The sequence below is a fragment of the Aquila chrysaetos genome, chromosome 5 (assembly GCF_900496995.4).
Source record: "Aquila chrysaetos chrysaetos chromosome 5, bAquChr1.4, whole genome shotgun sequence".
Taxonomy (NCBI): Eukaryota; Metazoa; Chordata; class Aves; order Accipitriformes; family Accipitridae; genus Aquila; species Aquila chrysaetos.
The window spans coordinates 69,931,560-69,956,563 of record NC_044008.1 but is presented as its reverse complement, the minus strand read 5'-3'; the positions used below and the strand labels follow the sequence as shown (position 1 = coordinate 69,956,563).

The following is a 25,004-nucleotide window of genomic DNA, read 5'->3' as shown; positions in this document are numbered from 1 at the left end:
ATACTTTAGAACAAGTGTTTAACCACTTATAAAATTTGAGACTAAGTTTCAGGTACCCGAGCAGGATTTTGATCTTTGTTTTAGGCTTGCACTTATTCATTTTATGAGATTACTGAGGTATTTGTGTAGTCCTTGCAGGTAAAAAATTACAGTTCACTGTCACATCAAATAAATGACTTTACAGAAGTATTTTAGTATGTCGTCATTTTGATTATTTAGACCTGGTAAAATTGCCCAAAACACATTACATTAAGTCTTTCTGGAACAATTGAATATGTTAACATTTCAGACAACAAATGGTACAGAAGTCCCCTGACTTCTTTAGATTATTAACTGATTTCTAGAAAGCATTGTAAAATATTTAAGTATTTGAAAAATTTGTATATACTGTTTAAGGGAGTTATTCTTAGAGCAACAAATGAAAGGCTGTTGAAGTTAGGGTACCAGCTGCTACATGGCATTGAAGTTCTCTTTATTATTTCCATTGACATGCAGTAGGACTTCTACTCTCAAGTCAGTTATAGCAAGAATCAGAAATGTTTCTGCAAATGTTTGCTTATTTATCACCTAAGTCTGAAAGCATCCAAATTCCATAGATTTCTCAATGTTTTGCTGAAGCACATTATTCTTCCTGGATTCTGCATAGGAAATTCTAGGTGCTTGATACAAGGAGCTCCATTTCTGGGGCCCAGTATTTTTTTGCTTCTGTATATTGCCTTCTGGAGATTTTGTGATACAAGCTCCATAGATACTGTCTGCTGTATACTGAAATTTAAGAAACTGTACAGGCATATTTTTAGAGGTTTTGGGGTTTGGGATTTTTTTGGGGGGGGGGGGGGGGGCGGATGTCTTTCTTTTCTTTATCTACACATAACATGGGTGTTTCTTGCCAGAAAACTTTCCTTCTTTGGAAACTACTTTTCTGAATCTTACGAACAATCCATCCATTAGCAGAATTGTAGGAGCTGTCCAAACAAATTGTGAGCTCTATGACAATGTCAGCTTATATTAAAGTAGCATGTGACACAGCAAAATATCTGCTGCATGGAATAATAAATATTGAATTTCTTAGATACTGAGTAAAACAGATACCTTTAGTAATAAATATATTTTTGCACATGTTTACTTTTCTGTTACCAAATGTTCTCTTTTTTTGGGGGAGGGAGAAGTAGAAGAGAGTGTCAATGTACTGAGAGCACAGTCTGTCACCAACTATAATCTAAATCCCCTTGGTGCCTCATTTTTAAAATCCAGCATCATAAAGCAATAAGGTGGAGTTTTTCTGCTTAGAGTAGCAGCTGTAGGATTTGCTCTTTTAAACCACTGGGACATGAAAACATTCAGCACTCTAAACCTCCAGTGTCACTTATGAAGTATTCGCTTTGTCTCATTCCAAATTATTATCATTTGCTTGGGGTGACTTTACTTGCTATGGGATGATTCTTCTTTAATTAAAGAGCAATTTACCTCTGCAGCCAAAAAGCTACACACATTTTGAAATGGGTTTTATGTTACTTGGTAATGATTTTTCCATTACCCTTCCTGTAAATTTTAACTTTTTCTCCAAATATATTTAATGTAACATTCCAGAGAAAGGAGGAGTCAGACTAACTTCTTATACAAAAGCTCTTGCAGCTATTATGGACAACCACAAAAGAAAATAAAAAACAAGCATATGTGAATTTTTATTATCTTTGCAATTTACCAAAACAATAAAAAAAACCAATGAGCAATTACCGTAAACATTACCCTGGACAAAACTCTCATGAAGGCAGTGGACTTTTGTCTGAGGTAAAACTATGATTTGGATATCAGACTGAAAAAAAACATAATACCCTTTTAGCCCAGTCCCTCCTAACTGATACTGCCTGTGTGCTGGAGAATGAATGCTGACAATCTGATCACAAACAGGAGAATCCAGAGTTAATAACAGATGAGACACAACACTTTCAACATACTGATCCCTCACCAGCAAACACAGTGAAGTTCCTCAGGCACTTACAAGTTTGATGCAGAGCACTCTCACAGCCACGTATGTCTTGATTGCAACAACTTGTTTAATTCTTAAGTGGAGTCAAAACCAACTAGTTCTGAGAGCAAGCATGGCCCTCATAGCCCAGAGAGTGGGGATTCACTTTGGAAGCTGTTGTCTTCAGTAATTTTTATGTTACTCTGCCCTAATGGAAGAGCCTCAGACAGCTAATGTGACCCTGATTTGGAATAGCCTAAATCTGTTGGTAAAGCCCTCGTGGGAGGCAGGAGTTCCTGGCTCACAGCCACGTCCAAATCAGGCAAAGGAGGCAGCCAAGATAGCACGAAAGGTCTTCCACGTCCTGTGTGGATGCTCTGGTTGCTGTGACTTGGGACCTGAAGGGGGGGGGACCACATCCTCCTAGGACTGAATTAGCCCAGGAGAAGCTCCAGCTCAGAAGCCTCCCTCCTCCCTGATAATAATTACTGTTTTCTAATACACAGTGGCAGCTGTGAACCCTTACCATTAGCTCTCCGACCTTCAGTTTATTTCTGTAGCTTCAGCTACTCCTTTGTTAGGTCTTTGTCCCTTACCTTACATTTAATAGTTTCTTATGAGGCATTTTAGTATCTTAGTAAAAAGACAACTGAATCACGTCAATTCTAGCTGCCTTTTTATTACATTTTCAGGGAACGCTGTGAGGTTGCAGAGTTACAGTTTTCATTTAGCATACTGACTTGACCTTCCACCATCACTGTAGACCTTTCCTTAATTAAAAGCACGCAGGCATACATTGCCTCCCAGAAAGTCAAAATACTTTAAATTTGAGGTATTTTATTTTAACCATGCAGGTAATTGATACTTTCAATAAAGACAGAGAAGGAAATACTTCTAAATCTTGTTTTCTTTAGACAAAATTGTAATAGATAGTGGATTAGGATATTTTACAAACAATAAAGGGAAGCAAACTTAAGTTTTCGTTATCGTTTCATAAGCATGTCTTTCTAGAATTACTACAATTAGATCAGTTTCTCAGGCATACCTACCTTTAAAATAGCATGTGAGTGATAGTAGGCACAATAGCATTAGTGTTAACACTGTGGAGAATTAGAATTGACATGGTTAAACCACATTTCTTCGAAGTCCATTTTCTTTCCATTTATCTTTTAATATCTCACCTTTATCTGTCTGCACTCTTATCTCTGTATAAACTAACTGGACATTACTGTATACACCTGCCAAGATTTGCTGGTTTAAAACTCAGTAGAAATTAATTCATTCAATTCACTTATTTTTCAGTAGTTTGGTGGGTTTTTTTAATCTAACTGCCATGACAACATTTTCTAACTGACGATTTGCCATAGGCACATTAGAAAAAGCACCATGTACAAGTTATTACTCCGAAAGTTCTATCAAAGGCAAAGAGAGTTCTGGATTTTAGCTAGAAAGGGCAAGTCCATTACTGTCCATCTCTTTCCATCATCTCAAATTTTATTTACTCTTTCTTATCAAAATATGAACATGCTACTGCCATCTAGTCCCTGGAAATTCTGCTAATAGCAGAACCAGTTGGCAACAGAGCGTTAATCTGCTTAACCTTCAGTGTAGGACTGGTCAGAAACAGCTGTCACATTCTCTCAAATGCATAATTCCTATGAATAAAAAAAAGATTTTTTTTTTTTTAATTTTTCAAGGCATATTCAATGTGAACATTATACATTTAGCATATTTTGTTATGTGAATTTTTGCTCTTTTCACCTGTAGCAATTTCATTCCCATTTCCTCTGACAATCTAAGCACAAATTGATCAAGGACTGAGCTACCAATCCTACCAATACAGTATCTCTGACCCAGCCTGATACTTTGAAGCCTATGTCCAAAGCACAGCATGTAGGTACGGTCCTGAGAGGCCCATGATTTTTCGTGCTTATACAGGACTTAATCTTACTGCATCCATTGCTACAGAGCTCAGCCACTCAATTCTCATTACCTGCTGCTTTTTTGCTTCATACTATGTAAGTTTGAAATACCCTGGTGAGGTTGTGTAGACAGAAGTTTCTTCCTCCTGCTCCAATCTGCCAAACTATCAATTCAGTACGTTTCACTGCACTAAAATTCATTATATGAAGCACTAGAGGAGCGTGTCTTTCAAATTGTGGTTCTGCTAAGATTCTCCAGAAGAAGCAAAAAACTAACTATCCTTTTTTTCTTTTCTGAGAGAACAAAAAAGCTTATGGTATTATGCATAAATGACACATTAGCATGCTTGTCTGAAATAAGGAATTCTGATTCAGAAAAGGATAAAAGACTTCTTAGTACCAAGTGTACTACTGTCAAGTGCTTTGCGAGAAGATAGGTTAGTGTTCATTACTTGCTGTCTTCACATAAAAAACAGGGAAAGGTCAATAAAATATCATAAAAATATGCCACCAATGAAAGCATAATTAAAAAAACCAAAGCATTTGCAGAACAATCCATCATGGTTGAAACCTAAAGCCCTCTTTACCACACATTCCTTTAGCAGGACATGCCTATACTTCCAAGACAGAAACTAATAATCAAAGAGACAGGCAGAGCTCTAGTCTCAATTATCTGCGTATTGTGAAATTACTTTGTGGCTTTGGGTTTTGTGGATTGTTTCGAAAGAGTATTGTGGCATTGACCTGTGGAGCCAGTTTTACCCAAAATACAAATTGCTACACCAAGATTGCTCCAGTTAAGCTAGATTTTGGCACATTCTGTTCCATTTTTACCTTCAGAGCAGTGGTCGCAGTGAGATATTTCCAATGAGGTGCCTAACGGACAAGCACAGGAGAGTGGTGCTGCTGTAGTTTTAAACAGTACAATCCATCCCCGACCATTCCTGCTTTAGGCATGATTAGTGCCATAAAAGGGCATCAGACAGGAATATTTCCATGCACATCCAAGGCTGTGAATTACAGCCTAACCCTAGGAGCTGTGGTTTAAGGCAGAGTTCTCTATGGGAGTCTTAAAGCTCTCACGCTCTAGGTACCCAGATTGTCCCTTTGACAATCTGCCTGTACCCACAAACAAAAGTTTATACACACTTACAGCCCTGGTGAGGGGAGAGACATCACAGGAAAACCAACAAATTACTGTAAGGTAAGCTGGAGTGATGAAGACATCAGGTCTCCAGGCTCTTGGCTAAATCACAAGACAAACTGGCAGGAAATCAGGGAGATTTCTGATAGCCTCTACTTGTGTTTCAGCAAAATTTCTTTGAAATCAAGTTCCCTCCATGAGGTACTTTGGTTTTGACATATAAGCATTTTCCAGCAAAACCCTGTTTCAGCAAAAAAAAAAAAAATCCCAACCAGTTCTGCTTATGATTAGTGTAAGGCCTTATTCTGTGTGAAGCCCAAGGGTGTGTTCAGTTAAGAGGATTTTCACTGTTTGATTTGTAGCTTAGAGCCTCCCTATCTACTGTTCCTAAGTCATAAAAGGCACAATAGAGGAACTGTTCTTCCTCCTAACTGGTAGAGCTATTCCCTGGGGCAGTTAATTAGGGGAAAAAAAAAAAAAATTAAAAAAATCACCCTTAGTCTTCCAGATTCTAATGAATATCTGTCTGTTTCATTCTCATAGGATTTTCTTTTAGAAATCCAGGAAAATGATGAAAGGAGAAATGGCAGGGTAAAAAAAAAAAAAAAAAAAAAAAAAAAAAAAAAAAAAAAACAGTATCTGAAGTTCCAAAAGCCTTTTTCTTGTAGCCTATTTGAAAATACATACCTGCCTTTTAGATATAGTCAGTACTGGAGATGAATACTTCAAAGAAAGTTGGAAATCTTTTGCTAAAATTCTGAGCTTTCAGGCAGCACGTTTGGGGGCTATCCCCACAAATCTGCATAAACGTTAACAGCCCCATTGAAATAAGCGAAACTACGGGCATGCCAGCAAATGTAAAATAAGGTAGGATGTATGTTTACAGGGCAGTTCTTACTGTCGGGAGCAAAATATAGTGGGTCACAATACAAGGAAAGCAGGATGCAACCCCTAGGATTTAAAATATTTAAATCCGTCTAAAGTTAAAATGTTTTGGCTCTACTGTGATCTTATATATGAACTTCACATTCATTTTTTCTTATTTCATATACCATAAGGTATTACTAAATAATAAAGTATCTAGCAATTGCTAATACTGTAGAAATTACCAAGCGATTAGAATTTTTAAAAAGACACAGACTTCTTTACTAGCACAGAACACCACACAGGTTTTGTGATGCCATCCATCTTTCAAATGATCTTGTAAACTCATCAATATTTTGGTTGTGATCATCAAACAATCTTTGGGCAGCTTGAAGTAGATCGATTTTACCTGTGTACTGCTAGATGGTATTCCTTATTTTGTGCTCTGAAAGTGGCAGCTTATAACTCAAAGTGAATGACCATTATTAAATCTAAAGACGTATATAATTTAAAATAAAAAGTAAAAAAAAAATGGGGAATTCTAGAAATCCAACAGAATTACTGAGCTGTATCATTTTATATCAGCTGAAATTCTGTCCTTTAATGTTTGTGAAGAGGAAAATAAAAGTGCAATGAAGAGCTGGAAGAGACCATCTGTCTCCTTTTAGTTCGTTGTTTTGTTTAGAGTTGGGCCTGAACCAAAAACCTAATTCAGACACGTCCAGTGTTTGGAAGCGGTCACATCGTGGTCCCCTGGGGTATTCATAACTCCTCACAACAGACACTAATGATAGCCCCTGTAATGCTTTTTGTCAAATGCTTTAGGGTCATTAACACGTTCCCCATTAACTATCAATTACCTTGCAGTGTAATTATTTTGCCGATTTTACAAATGGGTAGACTGAGACAGAGAGGCCGAGTCAACTGCAGTCATGACAACAGACCATGGTGCAGTGAAGACCAGAACATGAGATTTCATGGTGTTTTCAAAGTCCTGGAAACTTTGGCCACCTGATTTCTCAAAATTCATTCATAGTGGTAGATGGCTATCTTAAACAGGCAGGTCTTGTCATCGTTATTTCTATAGCAAAAGTTAATCACCCCAATACACACTGCACTGTGCATACTACGACATCCAACTATATTAAAAGACAATCATGAATTTCCCATCACAGATGCACATATTCGGGCACGCAGAAAATCTTTTATCATCTGTACCTGAACCTGTCTCTTACCAGCTACTTTTTAAGGCTCTAAACTTGTAATGTAAATATAGCAAGAGGCAGATAAAAACAATGCCAAATAAAGAAGACTGTAGTATAATAAATATGCCAAGCTAAGTAAATCTCAAAATACTTTCTTCTGAATTGCAGCAGGGCTGTAAGCATTGACAATATTAAAAGTCAATGAAGCAGTGAAAATAATTTACAAGATGTATCCTCAAAGTTCATGGAATGCTGATATGGTAAATATCTTTAAAAAATGTCTCCAAATATATAGTAATTTTTCTTTGGATGTGTAGTCTGAGATTTATTGAGCCATTTAATTATTTTGACAGTCTTCAAACTTTGAGATGTTGATCGATTCTAACCAGTACATCTGTAACTTAATAAGCGTTTATCAAATTGCTGTTAATGAAGCAAATAAAGCAATTTATCCTTAACATGCACACATTTCACTTGTATACATTACTTACACCATTCATCTGTGTGGAAAGTGGAGCCTTACTGGTTTCTACAAAACAAACTGCACTATGATAACAGCAAAATGACAATAGGCTTCCCTTGTAATTTTAATTCATATTGGAAATCTAACTTACAGCAGTGGCACTATGTGTAAAAATAAAAAAGCGATGTACGGCTGCGTGAACACCTCCAGCTGCAGACAGTAAAACTATTGGCAATAACTTGAGAAAGAGTAGTGTAGCCTTTGTAATCTGAAGTCTGTGACCTGCTGCAGTGCATCAGCTTTCAAGTTTTTGGGCCGACTTTTCTACAGTGGTCAGCCCAGTGAGAGCTACAAACTATATATATGTGTGTATATATATATATATATATATATATACACGAGATAAAAACAGCATCAACTGAATGCTGAGCTGTTCTGAATGAATGATCCACTATTAATAGTTGGCCAGGTGAAAATATTTTCCTTTGTTGCTTAAGAAGCTGTCCTCAGTGTTTTGATTCATGGAAAATTTTCCTCCTCCGATTCTGAAGCAATGTAAGGAGCTCCTGCTTTAGGCAGATTGTACTGTGGAATTACTTAAGTCTTTTTTGGTTTTATTGCTGCTAGCAGTTTTACCCTTCTCCCCATTTTTTATTGACAGTGGAGGAACCAGAAAGGAAATGAGTGTCTGAGGAGCTGACAGAACCCCAGCTGCTGATTGCCCCTGTCTTTGATCTGTTTGGCTCATTGACTGCAGATGAGTTTGTCATGGCAGCAGCTTCCTCATTCTTCTGTTTGCTCTAAAGTTTTGTCTGTACTGAGATAGAGCTTGTTTTTGTAATATAGATGGACCTATATGGTCAAAGGTACTTTATTGAAAGAGAGTTCTTGGAAAACACAAGCAGATACTGCAGAAGTCATTGGCAATTGAGCAATTCAATAGCATCACGCAGATAACATTGTCTCATCTACTCTGCAACAGTGACCTGTAATTGAACCTCAGCCAAAGGGACCATAGCATTTTATCTGGGTCTTTTTAAGTAGTAGGAATTATATTGTCAAAGTAGATCTATTTCTATCCATTATGAAATTGTTTATTCACCAGACTTTCAGTGGGCTGAACAGTCTAAGTATGATGAGTGAATAAAACTGCACAGAGCTGTGAGTAAGCTACTGCTGATCTTCTAGGCCTGCGTAATAACTTGTCCCTGTTCCACCCATGAAATCCCCCTTGATATCAGGAGGACCTGTGCCAGATGCCAGGGCCCAACTCCAAGGTGTTCCTCTACAGCTGAGTACTGAATACTTCACTTGTAAAGTACAACAGGAGCACGAAAGATGCTAAAAAATAAAGTTCTGTTCTACTGTTCCTTGTCAAAAACTTAGAAGTTCTAGCAAAGATGAGGACATCAAATAATTAATCAGAAGTACAAATACAATACTTTCACATCACTACTCAGAGTATGAGCAGATTTAGCCTGTGTCTGTTCTCCCAGTGATGTTCTATGTTAAAGGCAGTTCTTGTGTCATCTTTTTTTGTACAAACAGCGTATGTACTTTGTAGTGCTTCAGATAACACAGAATAAACTTTACTAGAAAATTACAGAATGTAAAAGTTTAGTGCTCCAAAGTTGGGAAAGGGGAACAGAAAAGCTGGTTGTGCACCCATTAGTTTGCTTGCCCATACAGTCTTTTTTTGCCTCCCTCTCCACTTTCTCATATGATCTGCCACAGAGATTAAACAGGGTGACTCAAGTCAAAACAATTCAGAAGATTGGGGATTTTTTCAGCTACATCAATTCTGCTGAATTGCAGCATCACTGTACATTTAGGTTGTACATTAATGTTGCCCTCCTTGTATGAGAAAAAGCTATACAATAATATTTTTAAAAGACAGTTAAGTTAATGCGACATTTGGGATCTTTTGCATTTCTGAAATTTAGTGATTCTAATTATGCAACATCAAAGCTAAAAAACAAAATGCAAAGACACAGTTTGGCAGTACAAAGAAAAGGTGCGATGCCGTAACCTGCCAGAGCATCTGAACTTATTTTTCTGTGCTTTCAGAAACACTTGCAAGAGCAACCTATGACATCCTCAGAATGATGTAGACAGCAGAGCAGCAGTGCTGCCCTTTCCCACTGCGATGGCCCCTTGAAAAAGCAGCAGTCTGGTTTCAGACATATATTCACTAACCTCTGAACACCACTGCGAAAGGAAACTAGGGTATATTTAAGAACCATTTTGCTTCTCTAGGAAATGCACAGTGAGGAATGGCACAGCTGGGTAGCAGTGCTAACGGAAGAGTGACAGATTTTAAGTGACAGGAAGAGAAACAGGACAGAAAAGGGCAGGGGAGAGGTTTGGTGTTCATAAAAGCAGGGGAATATATGGGTCTGAATATAGGCAAGGAAAACGTCATGGACTTAGGTGGGACAGGCATCATTATAGGAAAGTCTGAAAAAGAGCATGACTTTAAAGGAATCCAGTCCATGCTGAGCACACTCATCCACTAGCATGTTTTTGATATCATCTTTTCATCTGCTGGCAGTAACCAAAGTTGACAGGGGCTATTGGAGCAAAATTTAAGTCTATTAAATGAAGGTAGGCATCCTCAGTTCTGCGCAGAAATATAGACTGACTTGATAAAACAGCTGAGTTTAGTTGAAATTACAGGGGAAAAGTAGACAAATTGAAATTTGGACTGGAGCACAAGAGCCAACAGCAACTTTATATAATGTGTTTGAGAGATGTAACGCCCTGAAGTAATAACAAATGCATTTTTACATCTCATCCCGAGAGTCTTACAGACTTTTTTTCTGGAAATGTCCTAAAAATCTCAACCTTGATGTTCAAACTCACAATTATTTTGAGCAAACCTATTTCCCTGGTGAGTTGCCCTCTTTTCTTCTGCAGCAAATTTCTTCTACTTGACTCCCAGTTCTGCACAAAGTGATTTATTAGAGAGATTGCATTTTTTTCCCCCTTCTGGAAAGTGTCAGTTTCTGAACAAGATCAAATAATCTTCTGCACTTCAGTATTGACTAATTTTAATTATTAAAAACTTTCTCCCAGGAAAAACTCTTCATGCTGTTTACTGAGAAACCAGCAATTTTTAACAGAATTCAGGAACTTCTTTTCTTGAGGAGATCGGGGAACACTGGAGACAGAATTCTGACTTCAAACTAGGCTCACAGTTTAATGACTTTTTTTAAAAAGTAGGTAGAACTAGCTTTTTCCTTTATCTTTTTTCTGTCTCTGCATCTCCCTTTAAGCTTGCAGTCATGGGCTTTGCAAAGGCTAGAGTAATATTAGCACATAATTTGTTATGCAGTAAAACTTAATCATATATATTTAAATGAATTATAAAGCTAAATACATACTTTGCATATATACTACGCTTATTAAAATCAGAAAACAATCTTTTATTAGATACCATTTTAGTGATATGCAGTCCCCATTGCCATAAGTTTATATGGGATCCTTTCCTCACAACAGCCTAGCAAATTGATATTGTTAAAGTGTCAATGAAAAAAATCATAGCTACATTCGTATTATAATTTCTCACACTCTCAGGTTTTCGCATCATTGACAAATAATTAGATGTTTTAGTAAGGTAATAGGATAATTACACTGTTGCTCCATAACTCAAAATCTAAAGACAGCACTATCTGCATTTAAAGTATATGCAACTTTGCCTACAGACACTGCAAACCAGAATATCTTACCACAACAACAAATTGTTTACTGCAGTATAATGAAATCAAATGCATGCTTAATGATGTAAGCTTGACAAAGTAATAAAGTAATACGTAAAGTCCACATTATCTTCAATTAGGGGTCTGCTTTGGTTGAAGAGTTCTTAACATTACAGTTCAAAGAGCTGGATTTTTATCTGCTGCAATTTTCAGCTCCATTTCATCTGTGCACTAAGAGAAAGGTTCTCTTTTGCTGTGCAGGAGCCATACCACAGGATAACGTACATAACAAAGAAATTAAGTAAAGGAAGAGGTAGCAGGCACAACATTAGGACTCACTGAAGAAACTACAGCTGGTTGAATTCGTGAATAGTAATTTCATGGGGGAAAAATAACACAAAACCCACAGGAGACATTGCTTGTATTAAATGATCTTTTCTTGCACATCTAACAAAGAACAACACCATTCCAGTCACTGTGCCCCACCGTTTGTAAATCGTTGCATGATTTTATGAGATAGGCATGAATTCAGAGCCAACCACAGTATTTGCCACAGCCCAGCATTACAGTCACACTGTGAGCACACAGCTCCCTGATAACACTGGGAAAGCAGGACCCACGATTCACTCTCGAAAACCACCATCCTCCCAGGGGTGTTTTGGCAGGTGGACGTGGCTGCTGTCGGGGATGGGAGGGGGGCAGGCACCATCTACTGCTCTCTGCTTCCCTTCCTCACCTGTGATCAGTAATGCCACTAAAGGAAATAGTGCTGCGACGAGGCAAGTTGAAAGCCAGTTGTTGCAGAGCTGCAGCTGTACCTTTCACAGTCCCTCACTTCATTCAGACGTTAATCCCCCATGGAAGTGACACTACAGATCCCCATTCGGTTAGTATTTCAGGGGTCTATAGCTCTTCCAGTGGGAACTGGAAGCAGCAAGAAATAAATAGTGTGTGGTATTTGCATGGCAGTCAGAAACATTCTGAAGGCCAGGCCCTTTGCCAGCGAGAATAAGGAACTGCTTTCACAGCCTGAGCGCGGCCAGGCTTTCTGCCAGCAGAAAATAATTTACTACGTGGACAAAATGAATTTCAACGACTTTTAATTGGATCACCACCCAAATTCACCTTTTCTAATTGCAGAAAGTCCAACAGACTAAGGATTTCTTCAGGAATTCAGCATTTTGGAGCATGGCACATTCCCTGGTTTTCTTTCATTAAGGGAAAGTATCTGTTTGGCATTTCAGGTATTTCCATGACAGTATTTTCAGCATTTCAGCTATGTAAATTAACCTGCAAATTAATACAGACTGTGTTTTCCAATGGGAAAAAAAGCTTTGACTTCTGTTGTCTGATGTAGAAAGCCTGCTGATACAAATTGCAAGTGTGACTTTACTGCTGCCCCTTTCACCACCATCATGTCCAAGAGGTATATTTTGAGTACTAAAAGGGACTCTGGACTCATCTGTGTTTTAAAGACAGCCATGTAAAACACTTATGTTGCCGATCTGAACTGCTGTTGCTACACACACCAGCCTTTCCAGTGACAAGCTGAATTACCAGTTAAAAGATTCCAGATTCATAATGAGCCAGATTATATCATAAAAACACACACAGGATCTGTGCTCAGGAACCTCCATTCCACAAACCTCAAATCCCATTAGGCAGATCTGCTTTTAGGGTTAGAGATGATGCACCATGCCTTCGCCCCCTGTTCATTCGTCCCTTAGTCTAATTCCTAACTGAAACACTCCACTTTTTTACAACGAGGCTGTCTCCATAGCTGATTTTCTTTGCCCTTTTGTCCATTTAATATTCACATCTCACTGCTCAAACAGTCCACAGAGACATGGCAGGTACCACATTTCTGTTGGAGTTGCAATTGGGTTTTGTTATTTTTCACTGACCTTCACTTATTAACTTTAAAAACTTGTGAAGAAAAGTGTAATTTGGGGGCATATTCACAAAGGTAACTGTCAGCTTTATTTCCTAACCTTTAGATGGGATTTTCAGTTGGTTTCTTGTTTCTAAGCATTCACGTTACCCAGACAAGACAAACTGTGAAACAGAGGTCATTGGTGTTTAGCTAGTCTGGGCAACAATTACCACTGAGTTAGGAAAAGGTTGCTACTGTGCTGAAATATATAATTACAAAGTTTCTGGAACAAATGGGAAGGCGGGGGCGGGGGGGTGTCTTTTCTTGTCTATATGAAGGGGAGACATTTATGTGTTGTGGATATAGGGAAGCAGCTTTGAGGGATGATATAAAACAGGAAATTGCAGAAAATACCTTTAACAAAGAAAACCACTGTTCGATCCTTGAACTTCAACCAACCACAGCATAATGAAGGCTACTGGAAAGGCTTCTGTGATCATCATCTTCCTCTGTTTGTTTGTAAATGGCACTAATCTGCAGTTGTGTGACTGTACTGAACTGCTCTTACCATGTGGCAATTTTCAGTGCCCTTTACAAGGTACCCAGAAGATTGTGTTCTTATGACAAACAAATGCTTCTGTGTGTAATTTCATGCCCTTTTAATTTATGCTGTACTGCATTTGTTGAGTAATGTTTGCCAATATCCTTTCTTTCACCTAATCTGCAGATAGAGCTAAAAGGCTTACTTTATAAGATAGCTGGCTTAGTTATGACTTCTAAGTGTCAGTTATCTTTCCTACTGAGTATAATGCCACTCAATTCATTTAGAAACAAGATAATTTTATAGTTGTCTGCCTTAAGCTGAACTATCTCATATTCTTAGATAATTCATATCCACTTGTTTTGTCTGTGCTTATTATTTCTCATCTTCAAACTTACCTTTTAAACTACAAATGTGAAACTGTCTCTTATGCAATTTACATAAACAACAAAAGGCAGTTGTACTTCCCTTAGCTTTAAAAGAAGCTTCCAGGATATTCTTAAACAAAAAATCCCCTTATTTTCTGCCTGCAGGGTAGATCTCTGCCTTCTTTCCTCTCAATCTCTGACTTTGCACCTTAAACAGGAAAACCTGGTGTGAAATTTCTTCAAATGATTTTTTTAAAATTGACTCTGTAATATATCGTCTCATCTACCACAGCATTAATATCCTAAAGGACCTTCAGTAATTCAATAAAAAATTCAATCTGGAAATGCTTTTGGCTATTTTGAGTCAAGTTGGGCTTCCTGAAACTTTTCTGTGTTCGAGCCCTCAACTTACATTCAGAGATTTCACGGTACAATCACTAGCAATTATATCCATTTCCTCTTCTATCAGGCTTTAAATGTTTCCTTGTTATCACCCTTTAAGGTGCTGGAAATCCAAATGTCCCGCAGTCTCCTACCAAAACTATTTGTATTCTGAGCTTCTTTTTGCACCTTTTATGGGTGATGTGCCACAAATTGTCATGGATCAATAACACAAATTGAACTTCATAACATGGCATTCATTATCGAGATGCTTTCCCCAACACTGTTAATGTTACATCTAAGCATCTCATAACATTGTTACTGGAGAAGTGCAGCTATTCCCATGTCAGAGATAGCAAGCTGGGCAGAAATAGTAGGAAGATTTGCTTAAGGGCAGAGAAGGAGTTGAACATAATTTTCTTGAGTCACAGGTGAGCAACCTAAACACTAAAGGGGAAGGAGACTCTTGAGAGCAAAGCATGTGTTGATAAATCATTCAGAAAGATCCCATGAGCCCCTGTGTGTGTTTTCACATTTAACTTTCAATGGATATACTACTAATATTTTGCAATTCCATTGGTTTAAAACAGAAAGTGTCATCTCACCAAGCACATATGTCCATCCTCCACGTTCATGCGCCCCTTTCCCTTCCCAAAGGGCAAGCAGACCGTCTCTCTTTCTTCCCCTCCTCCCTGCAAGAGCAGCCAATTTCCAGACATCCTGTGCTAAGGTCTTCTCCCATCCTACACCTGCCAGCAGGGAGTGGGGAAGGAGAGGTCACCAAGCCACGCACTGTGGCAGGAGCAGTAATGACAGACTGGATGCCTGTGCTAGGCTGAGATCAAGCAATGAAAGAGAGCATTTGGGTAGGCAGGCAGGAGCTGCTGCCTAAATGGGCTGGACAAGGACTTTCACAAACCTCAGATGGGCCACACCAATAGCTCCTTAAAATACATCCTCAATGTTATTCTGTGCTTTCCTCCTATACACACCTTATTGTTACTTTAAGAATGTAAAATCCCATGCTTCATTTTTGCTATATTCTTAATTTAACAATATACTTCTATACCAAAGAGAGCAGGTAGAACTGATAATTGACTCATTTCTGCTTCTGGTTTGTAATCCTAACACTAACCTTTTCTTTGCTTGTTAGTTAACATGGGCTATATTAAGCTTGACCGTTTTTTTCCTACTAGATTATAAAATGAGGACAAAAGGGATAAGGCCTAGATCAACAACTAGATTTTCACTAGCCCAAATCTATTAACTTTTTTTGCTCATTCTTTTATTCATCAGTCTATGATATTTCTCTTTCTGCTCTTGCCCATCATGCCCACCCTTTGAACAGAAATGTAGCTACAGATGGTACTTTGGCAAGGTAGACTGAGAGCTGTAGTGGCATCGCATGTTGTTAGAGAAGGCTTGAACTGCTAATGCATCTCTGTCGCACCGTTTGGTGACCTTGCACGTGTGTCCTTTTGACTCAGTGTCTCAGGGTAACCCAGTGAACAACAAAAATAGCATCAATTGCTACTTCACCACATTTTTGACTTGCAGGAACCATTTTCTGCTGCTTTCTGGACTGATTGCTAAAGAAATACAGAATTCTCCCAGAAATTCAGAGCACCATTATATAACTGAATCTCCCAAACGGAGTGTTTATACTGAATTCATCATCATGGTGTCTGAGCATCTGTTGTATTTAAAATGAGAAAACAATTTAAATGTAGTGTTTAGTCAGAAAATCCTGCACGAATCCAGAAATGATGATAGGCTCATCTAAAAGCCTTTTTTCCTACATTACCCCTATTCTCTCTTAAGACGTAACTTTTGTAGATGATGGATTGAGTCAGTGCCAAATTACAGCTTGCAATGAAATTTTACATCAGCCAAGACATAATCAACATTAAACATTTGAGTCTAAGACTTCATTTTGATCCTCACACAAAGTGAATTGCAGAACAGTTTCATTTATTTATGTTTACCCAGGTCCTGCTCATCTGCTAACAATGAATGACAAGAGTGGTTGACTGGCAGGTCAGCCAAAAATACCCCATGTTTAGAGTAATTGGCAGTGGAAGGCTTCAGCAATGACTGCCCTGTCAAAAATTCTCCTGAAGTCACACAGCAACTAGCATCACAGACACATCTATGTACCTCTGGGGCTCAATTTGGATTTTTCCTTCATTGTGTTTCCTACTATCTGGAAGAGAGTACAAATGATTGTGACACTTGAAACAGTTCCGACAGCATTTGGATGGCAGGAATCCATCACCTCTCGCATTTATTTCTTCAACCTATCATTTATTTTTTTGGTGTTAGCACAAAGGTGAGAAGTCCTCATAGCAAATTCTGAGACATGCATAGCCAATCTGACCTCTTAAGCTAGTAATTTGTACTTTTTACTGTAGTCCTGGGGAAGCTTAAAAGAAACATCAAGTTTTAAAAGTCATCTAAAATAGCCTGTTTTCCTACTTGCAAATGAATTAAAGTAAGACTTACAAAAGAAGTAAGAACATATAAAAATATTAACGAGAAATACTTTAAAATCTTCTGCGCTTCATTCAGGTCATATTTTTCATATTTCCTAGCTGCAACGGTTACATATAAACAAGGAATAAGTATGTTTTGCTCGGTTAGTACCCTCATCAGTGTAAGATACCAGGTCAGCAGCCAAAATGGCTGTCCTGCTTCAGATCTGATTCTCACAAATCTCAAAGTACTATTAAGCGCCTTGTTAGAGTATCTTAGAAAAGATGCCCCAGAAAGCTTAAGACTCTCACTGACCTATCATTTGTATGTCTGCATCTAGAAATAACTACTTTAAACCTAAAGCAGCCAATGCTACTTTTTTTTCTTTTTCTTTTTTTTTTTTTTTTTTTTTAGAGAGTCATAATATATGCTGAAAATAACACACAGTGTTAACTACTAACCAGGGAACCCTGGATAAAGCTCACTGTTGAACACCATTTGTTGAACAGAGGTATTGCGAGTTGGTTCTTGTTACAACTGGTCTAATGAAGTGTTAGACACCATTTGCAGTTTAAGTGCTAATTCCTAGCATATCATTATTTCTAGTAAAGTAGATTTTGCAGCCAAGTACAGTTAACCCTTGACTGCATTTCCACTTCACTGCATGATGTATTATTACATTTCTCAGCACATGCTTTTATACAGCTGTCTGCTCAGAAGCAGGAGAAAACTGAGTTCCTTGCATTCTTAGTCTTATTCTTTTAAATAAAAAAAGAATTATAATCTTTTATTTATCTAGGATATAATTTCTGGCATATTACTATACAAGTGGATGACAAGCCTTTCTATTAAACCAATATTTTATAGGCATTTCTTTTAAATCACAAAATAACTGTCAAAAGCAGTAAAAAAAAAAAAACCAAACCACAAACCACATTTGCCAGCAACAGCCTAAAGAACCACGGTTTTAATAGAGATAACAAAGAGAATCAGAGGTATAAAATTATTTCAAACAAATGTTTTTTGCATTTCTCCTTTGTTAGATTAAACTAAGTTAATCTTTTAAAATTATTTTAATCTTAAAACCACAATAGTTTGCTAAAATACTATATAAACTGCTGAAAGTATAGGCGGTCACGTAAAATTTATTTTACCAGTTTACCAACAATGTAACAGCACCTCACTGCTGTGGGCTTATACATAAAAAATAGCAGACAGGTAGATCTGTGGATTCATTAATGGGTATGTGGGTAACACCACCTTGGCAGATCCTAACATTTCATGGTATAGTACCCTGTGCGTGAGAAAAATATGGTTTTGTTTTTCAAACACAATTATTGTGAATCATAATTTCTATCTTCTTAAACAGCATCCTTCTGAGCCCACTAACAGCCCAATTCTCCAGCTGTTACTTTGAATAGCCTCACTGGAAGAAAAAAAGGAACTGAGAACTGGACCAGAGAGCTAAAGTTCTTACCCTGCTTGAATTGTAATGACTTATGACTTGTGTCTTGAGCAGGCCAGGAGTATCCACCAAGGCGCGATAATTAAATATGTACAATCTTAGGGCATTCTCCTTGCATATGGGTATGTGTGGACAAACAAGGTTTGACCACTATAAGAATTCAGGAAAAGCCAACATTAACATCCAGCTCCAAATCCTAACCAATTAAGAAAAAACTGCAATTAACTTTTTTCTTTCTTGAATAGTCCATGTGATATTTAGGCCTATTATTAAGCAACACACCAGAAAAAAAAAAAAAACCTTCATCGCTTGCCAAAGATAGGAAAATTCCCACTGCATCCCTGCCAGGTATTGGTCCAATGAAACAATACAGATCAGGACCACGGGTTCTGAGGAGCCTGGTGCATGTTCTCACAGATGGTGCTATACCTTTCCATGAAGCAGGAAATACATTTAATTTAATTTAAGACAAATCTAAAAATATTTTTGTCAGCCACACAAATTACATATCCTAGAACCAGAGAACATCTAAAAAACCTCCTTTCTTTTGCAAAGTGAGGACCTCAGATCTGCTACCTGTTCAGATCCACAAAATTAATACCATAAATAACTCTTTGGTGATATGACATTACTGCTTTTTCCAAAGGGTTTTATAAGATCTGCAAGAGCAACTATATTTTAACACTGGAATATCAGCTGTTGTTCTTAACAGGTTTTAACTCATTAAAATTATTTCCCTCACTGGACACCTGCCATGCAGAAATTACATTTCTTTTGCTGTTTTTATTAAATTTTGGATAAACAAAAATGCATAATTTTTTTTCCTTAATGAGATCTTAGCCACTTTTTACAAGGACTCTGAATCAAACCAAACATTTAACTTGTCGTCTTGAGCAATTTCATTTGCTTTTGTTCCCTGCTGTGCTGGAAACATGCTTTGTGCTCGCTCTCAATCAGGTATCCCAATAGTTTATCAGGTAGCACAGCATAACACAAATATTATAGTTACAGATTAGCTGTTCCCTGCTGCCATTCACTTCATGGTTTAGATCCCTTGTCATTTACAAATCAAAATGTTTATGCACTCAATTATAACACTTGTAAGTGAGAATAAAGGGTATTCCATTACTCCCAAGAGGACTATGGAAACATTTGTGTGTAAAGTACTGATACTCTAAATTCCCTCAGTTCCATATTTCTCAATGTCTCACTGCAGCAGAACATCTCACAGTAACCTAACATTTATAAAGGAGTTATGTGTGCACACTAGATCAGAGCTCTGTAATTCACAGAGGGTCTTTGTCCAAGTTAAAAAAATTGCTAAAAGATTGCTGAAAAGAGTCCCTGGAATTTTTGGCACCTGCAACCATCAACACAGCAAACTGCCTCCTTTTGCTTAGCCAAAGAGCCTTGGTCAAATGCCACACAAAAAATATCCTGCTACTAGCTCTGCCCAAAGATGCACATTTCACCTGGGTGAAGGATCAAGAAAAACAGCAAAACGCATTGCAGAGGAAAGCCAGTGCAAACAATATGAGTACTTTGAGTACAGGGCTGAACTTTATCAAAGTACAGGCAAAGAACAGGTTATTACCATTATAAATACACATGCATACGTGTTGGGAAAGAGAATTAGGTGTCTTCCCCACAGTGGCCAGCACATGATCCATACTATCAGCCTATCTGTATTATTTTGCCCCAAAGACACAGCCTACCAAGCCGAGGAGAGCGTTCTCAGTAAATTACCCCTAACATACTGTTGTCGGCTCCTGCTGACATTTCCAACACCGCCAACCTCAGGTGTCTAAAAAGTGCTGTGTGTGCTCCTGGTCCAATGCACATTCTTGGGTGATGGAACAAGGGCACATTCTGGATTTTCATCAGCTAAAAGAGAGTAATTAATCTTAATTCTCCTTTTCTCCCTGAAAAGTAGAACTTCTATAGCTCGAAGAAAACAAAGAGCTATCAGTTGTTCTGTGGCAAATTAATCTTAAAGGGGGAATCTTCCAAAGAAAATCAATAGCTTATAACAAGATTCTGTATTGTGTTTGAGCCCTGAAACTGAAACTAGAATGAAAGGGTACTTTCAGCATTGCAAGTTTGCTCTTGTTGTGCTTTGTTTTTAATACAATGTCATCATTTGAAAAAGTGAGATTTTCACGTATGAGCAATTTTAGTTATGTGTGGCTTCACCTTCATGGAAGACTCTAGTAATATTTAATACAGACTGTAAGATTACAGGTATTTCAGGCAACTTTAAAGAAATTCTTCTCAAAAAGAAGGAATTTAATAGGAAATTATATTTTTTTATCCTGCATATAATATTCTATGTCTAAGACATCTTTATTCATTTGTACCTTTCTAAATTAGTCTGTTCCATATCAGAAACTTTGAAAATGATGTCTCCTTACATGGTCAATCTTCTAAAAAAAAAAAAAAAAATTTAAAAAAAAATCCAAACCAAAAACCTAATGAATTTAACCATGGTACCATGGAAACAGCTTTAAAATTAATTTGGGTGCAGGGAGGAAGGATATAAATCTAACACAGAGAAAGTGCCAGGTTTCAGAAGAAAAAAAGTCTGTCTTCATTCAGCACTGGAATCTCTGAGAAACAATAATTCATAGCAAGGCAAGGGGATATTTTCAAACTACAGCAAAGCAAGATTTCTCAAGCACGCTCTCCAAAATGGTTCATTACCAAACTGAGATGTGATAAGGAGAGGCAGAATGGGGCAGAGGCACACAAATCTGCAGGAATAGGAAACTTGAAATGAAAACTGCTTGAAAGCACTGGTAAAGAATGCCAAAGCTCTCAGACAAGTACTTTTATTGTGAAGGCAGTGCAATACGGGGTGGAGAGATCATTTATAGATCAGCAAAGGAAATAAGCGTTCTAATTTCTAATCAGTTCGAGTCCGTTAACTCATTCCGACAAAAACCTAGTGACTGCCTGCAGTCTGGGTGTGAGTTTTGCAGAGAGTGAATTGTGTCTCTTTCTAACATCGAGAGAGAGCTCCAACAGACCTGGGACACTATTATGTGCTGAGGCCCATATCAGTCGTTGCAATATAACGTCTTATGCAAGACTAGAAATGCACTGGAGGGTAGGCTCCTTGCAGTGACTGTCCTGGTTTCAGCTGGGATAGAGTTAATTGTCTTCCTAGTAGCTGGTAGAGTGCTATGTTTTTGAGTTAGGTATGAGAAGGATGTTGGTTGCTAAGTAATGTTTAGTCTAAAGTCAAGGATTTTTCAGCTTCTCATGCCCAACCAGCGAGAAAGCTGGAGGGGCACAAGAAGCTGGGAGGGGACACAGCCAGGGCAGCTGACCCAAAGTAGCCAACGGGGTATTCCATACCATGTGACGTCATGCCCAGTATATAAACTGGGGGGAGTGGGGGCAGGGGATCGCTGCTCAGGGACTAGCTGGGCGTCAATCAGCGGGTGGTGAGCAATTGCACTGCGCATCATTTGTACATTCCAATCCTTTCATTATTGCTGTTATCATTTTATTAGTGTTATCATTATCATTACTAGTTTCTTCTTTTCTGTTCTATTAAACCGTTCTTACCTCAACCCCCAAGCTTTACTTCTTTTCCTGATTTTCTTCCCCATCCCACTGGGTGGGGGGGAGTGAGTGAGCAGCTGCGTGGTGCTTAGTTGCTGGCTGGGGTTGAACCACGACAGTGACTCTGGGACAAATATCCTATAAGTGGCCATATGTACTTGGGAGTTTTATTTCCATAAGTCCCAACAGTAAAAATGAGAATTCGACATTGACTCAGCACTTCCATGGGTGGAATGAGAATTCGGTCCTCACTTTTACCTATTCCTGCACTAGACATTTTAGGTTGTTAAATAAACTAATCTAATCCATTGTTATCCTGGGACTTTGCACAGAAGGAATTCTAGTTTAAAGCAGATTTCATCACTTATTTCCTTGATAATTCACAAGTTAGTTTGGCTGCCAGAGTGAATAGTTGTACATAAAAAGAAAAATACGTTACTAAGCCTAAAAATTTCAGTGAGTGCATAGTCCCCAGAACCATGATGTTATCAAAGTTCAGTAGTACCACAAAGTGATGACTAATGAGCCTATAACCTCTTTGTGCTGTAGAGTAAATGCTCTCATTAATTCTTTACAAGACCTTTAGAAAACATACTGCATCTATCCTGCTTCCTAGCTGTCAGAATTTAGTAGATGACTTCATTGGCTGCTTTGACATTTTTACTTTTTCGTTCCAGTTTGGTTTATTTGCTTGCCTTAAAAAATGCCTGCTCTGTGAATTGTAAAAAGGTCAACCAATAGTTCCCCATCAGGACAGGACAAAAGTAACTGAAATTAACACATTATAGCAGTAATTTTGACCCTTACCTTATTTTTTTGGTCTGTGAACCATTAGCTGTAAATAGTAAAGCATTGTGCCAAAGATCTTCTAATCTTACTAATGCAAATATTCTCTTTCCTTTCAGAATTTCCACTACCCTTTTTTACATCAATGCCGAAGCACTAAAACAGCATCACTAACAGTTTTGGGGGGTGGTGGGAGGACAATGCTTGGTGGATTTTTATATTATGAAAGCTCACAAGATCTGATTCTGAGTAATTTACTTATAAGAAGAATACATTTTGCAGTCAGGGCAGAGTGTAGGAAATAGAACTGTCTGAACACTCCCAGAGTTTGGACGCATCATTTATTTCTCAACTTATCATAGACTGAGATAATAATGGTCTAGGTTACACATAAATCGGGATGCTGTTATAATTCAGATCACTACTAGTATACATGTTGGTGGCCATACATATTCGTATAGCAAAGCAAGGCTTTGTCTTTGTAACTTGATTGTGCATTGCAGATGGTATAGGGAGATCATTCTTGCAGAGAAACCCTTGCAATTGTATTTCACTGCTGAAGCACCAGACGTTGCATTCATCCAAAAGACATAGCCACCAATGCAGGCACTAAACCCCATTTCAGTGTTTTTTGAGGTGTTTGGAGTTTTTTTTCCTGATTATAAACATGGAAAGCAGACTACGATGAAATTTCTTTACTGACAGTATTAGTCTTTGGCCATTTGTACAATTAAAAAGACTACCAGACATAGGTCAAGTTAATACTGATCTTGTTCATAGTATGTAAGTCCAGAAATTTCAGTGGACAGCCTTTAGATTTATGCCAACACATGGAAGACACACCTGATTTTTAAATACAAACATCAGGCTGCTGCAAGTCTGAAAATGCCAGAACAATGACCTTACTTTTCTAATTGACATCTGAAAACCAAGATAGATATCTTCAGGCTAAATAAAGAAGCTAACTAGCCTTTCAAATTCTTAGAAGTACTTAACTGCCTCACTATTCATTCAAGTTCATTAACGTCGTTCCTCTTTAAATAAAAAAAAAAAAAAAAAAAAAAAAGTGAGGCTACAAATTGCAATATAAATGGTAACAGTGTCTTGTGATCCCAGACAAGTCAAATATCACTGTTCTGTGTAAGACATTTACATACGCAGGGAGAAAGATGAACTGTGCCTTCATAATTTAAAAGTCCCAGCAAATCATAAAACTAAAAAGCAGAAGGAAAGCTGTAGGAGCTAAGGAGAACCTGGTTAACAATAATACAATAAGTGCCTAACTGTAGGAGCTTCTGTAACCAATTTTGTAAAATCCGGGGCCAACGAATTCTGCGAGTGCTGGCTTAAACAGTTCCAAACCCATATCCCATATGTTTCTTCAAATATTTCAACCCCTGACTCCTCAGTGTTTGGCTCGAGGCTGAAAAGTACAGATTACTCGATGCCCATGGCAAGTGCTGTTGCAACAGGGAAATGATGTCAACCCCTGCAGTGCAATTCATAACTTGATGTGGGTAAATTCACTTACTGGCAATTTAGAAGAAAATGTGCTGGTGTTGTGCCAGTTGGAGCCAGATGGTGACTGAAATTATTAAAATCATGCGTGCTGCAAACCTCTGAAAAATTGCAGTGTTACAAAATACCCTAAGCGTAGATGGGATCCTAATACAAACCAATTGGTGTATAGAGAGTATTTGCAAACAGTGTATGGTATGATTTGCTACTGTTTAATTGTAATCTTTCCTTTCCCTGTTTTCTAGGTTCAACTAATCCACTATAACCATGAGCTGTACACAAATGTCACAGAAGCTGCAAAGAGTCCTAATGGGTTGGTGGTAGTTTCCATATTTATGAAAGTAAGTATTCAGCATTATCAATACCTAATATATGGACAATGGACTTCTTTTCCCATGAGCTGTAAATCTAGGAATTAGACTCCTTATTGTACTATAGCAATGTCTAGAGGCTCTGATATGGAATCCAGAGACAGCATCGCCCTAGGAACTGAACACACAATGTCTACTCCAAAGCATTTACAATGTAATGTAAGGAAAATGAAAAGGGATAAGGAAGGCGGGGGGGGAGGGGGGAATCCTTCTACCATAAACATCAGTCATAACACTTTAACAGCTATGACAAAAGTTACTAATTTTGCAGATTTGGTATTTCTTCATGAAATGTTATTCAGTCAATTAAAAGTAAATCTCTTCTAGTAGGTTGAGGCCCTGGGAAAGAGGGCATGTTTGCTCTTTGGAGACATGCCGATGTTTCAAAGTCAGCAAA

General features: G+C 37.9%; 1 protein-coding gene across 3 annotated transcripts in view; it reads left to right on the top strand.

Moving 5' to 3' along the window:
• CA10 (carbonic anhydrase 10) overlaps positions 1–25,004 on the top strand; it is a 213,025-nt gene that overhangs the window by 174,412 nt on the left and 13,609 nt on the right. For all 3 annotated transcript variants that reach the window (XM_030015108.2, XM_030015106.2, XM_030015107.2), the window contains one exon: positions 24,482–24,577. In XM_030015108.2, coding sequence (XP_029870968.1) covers positions 24,482–24,577 — 96 coding nt within the window. The remainder of the gene's footprint in view (positions 1–24,481; positions 24,578–25,004) is intronic.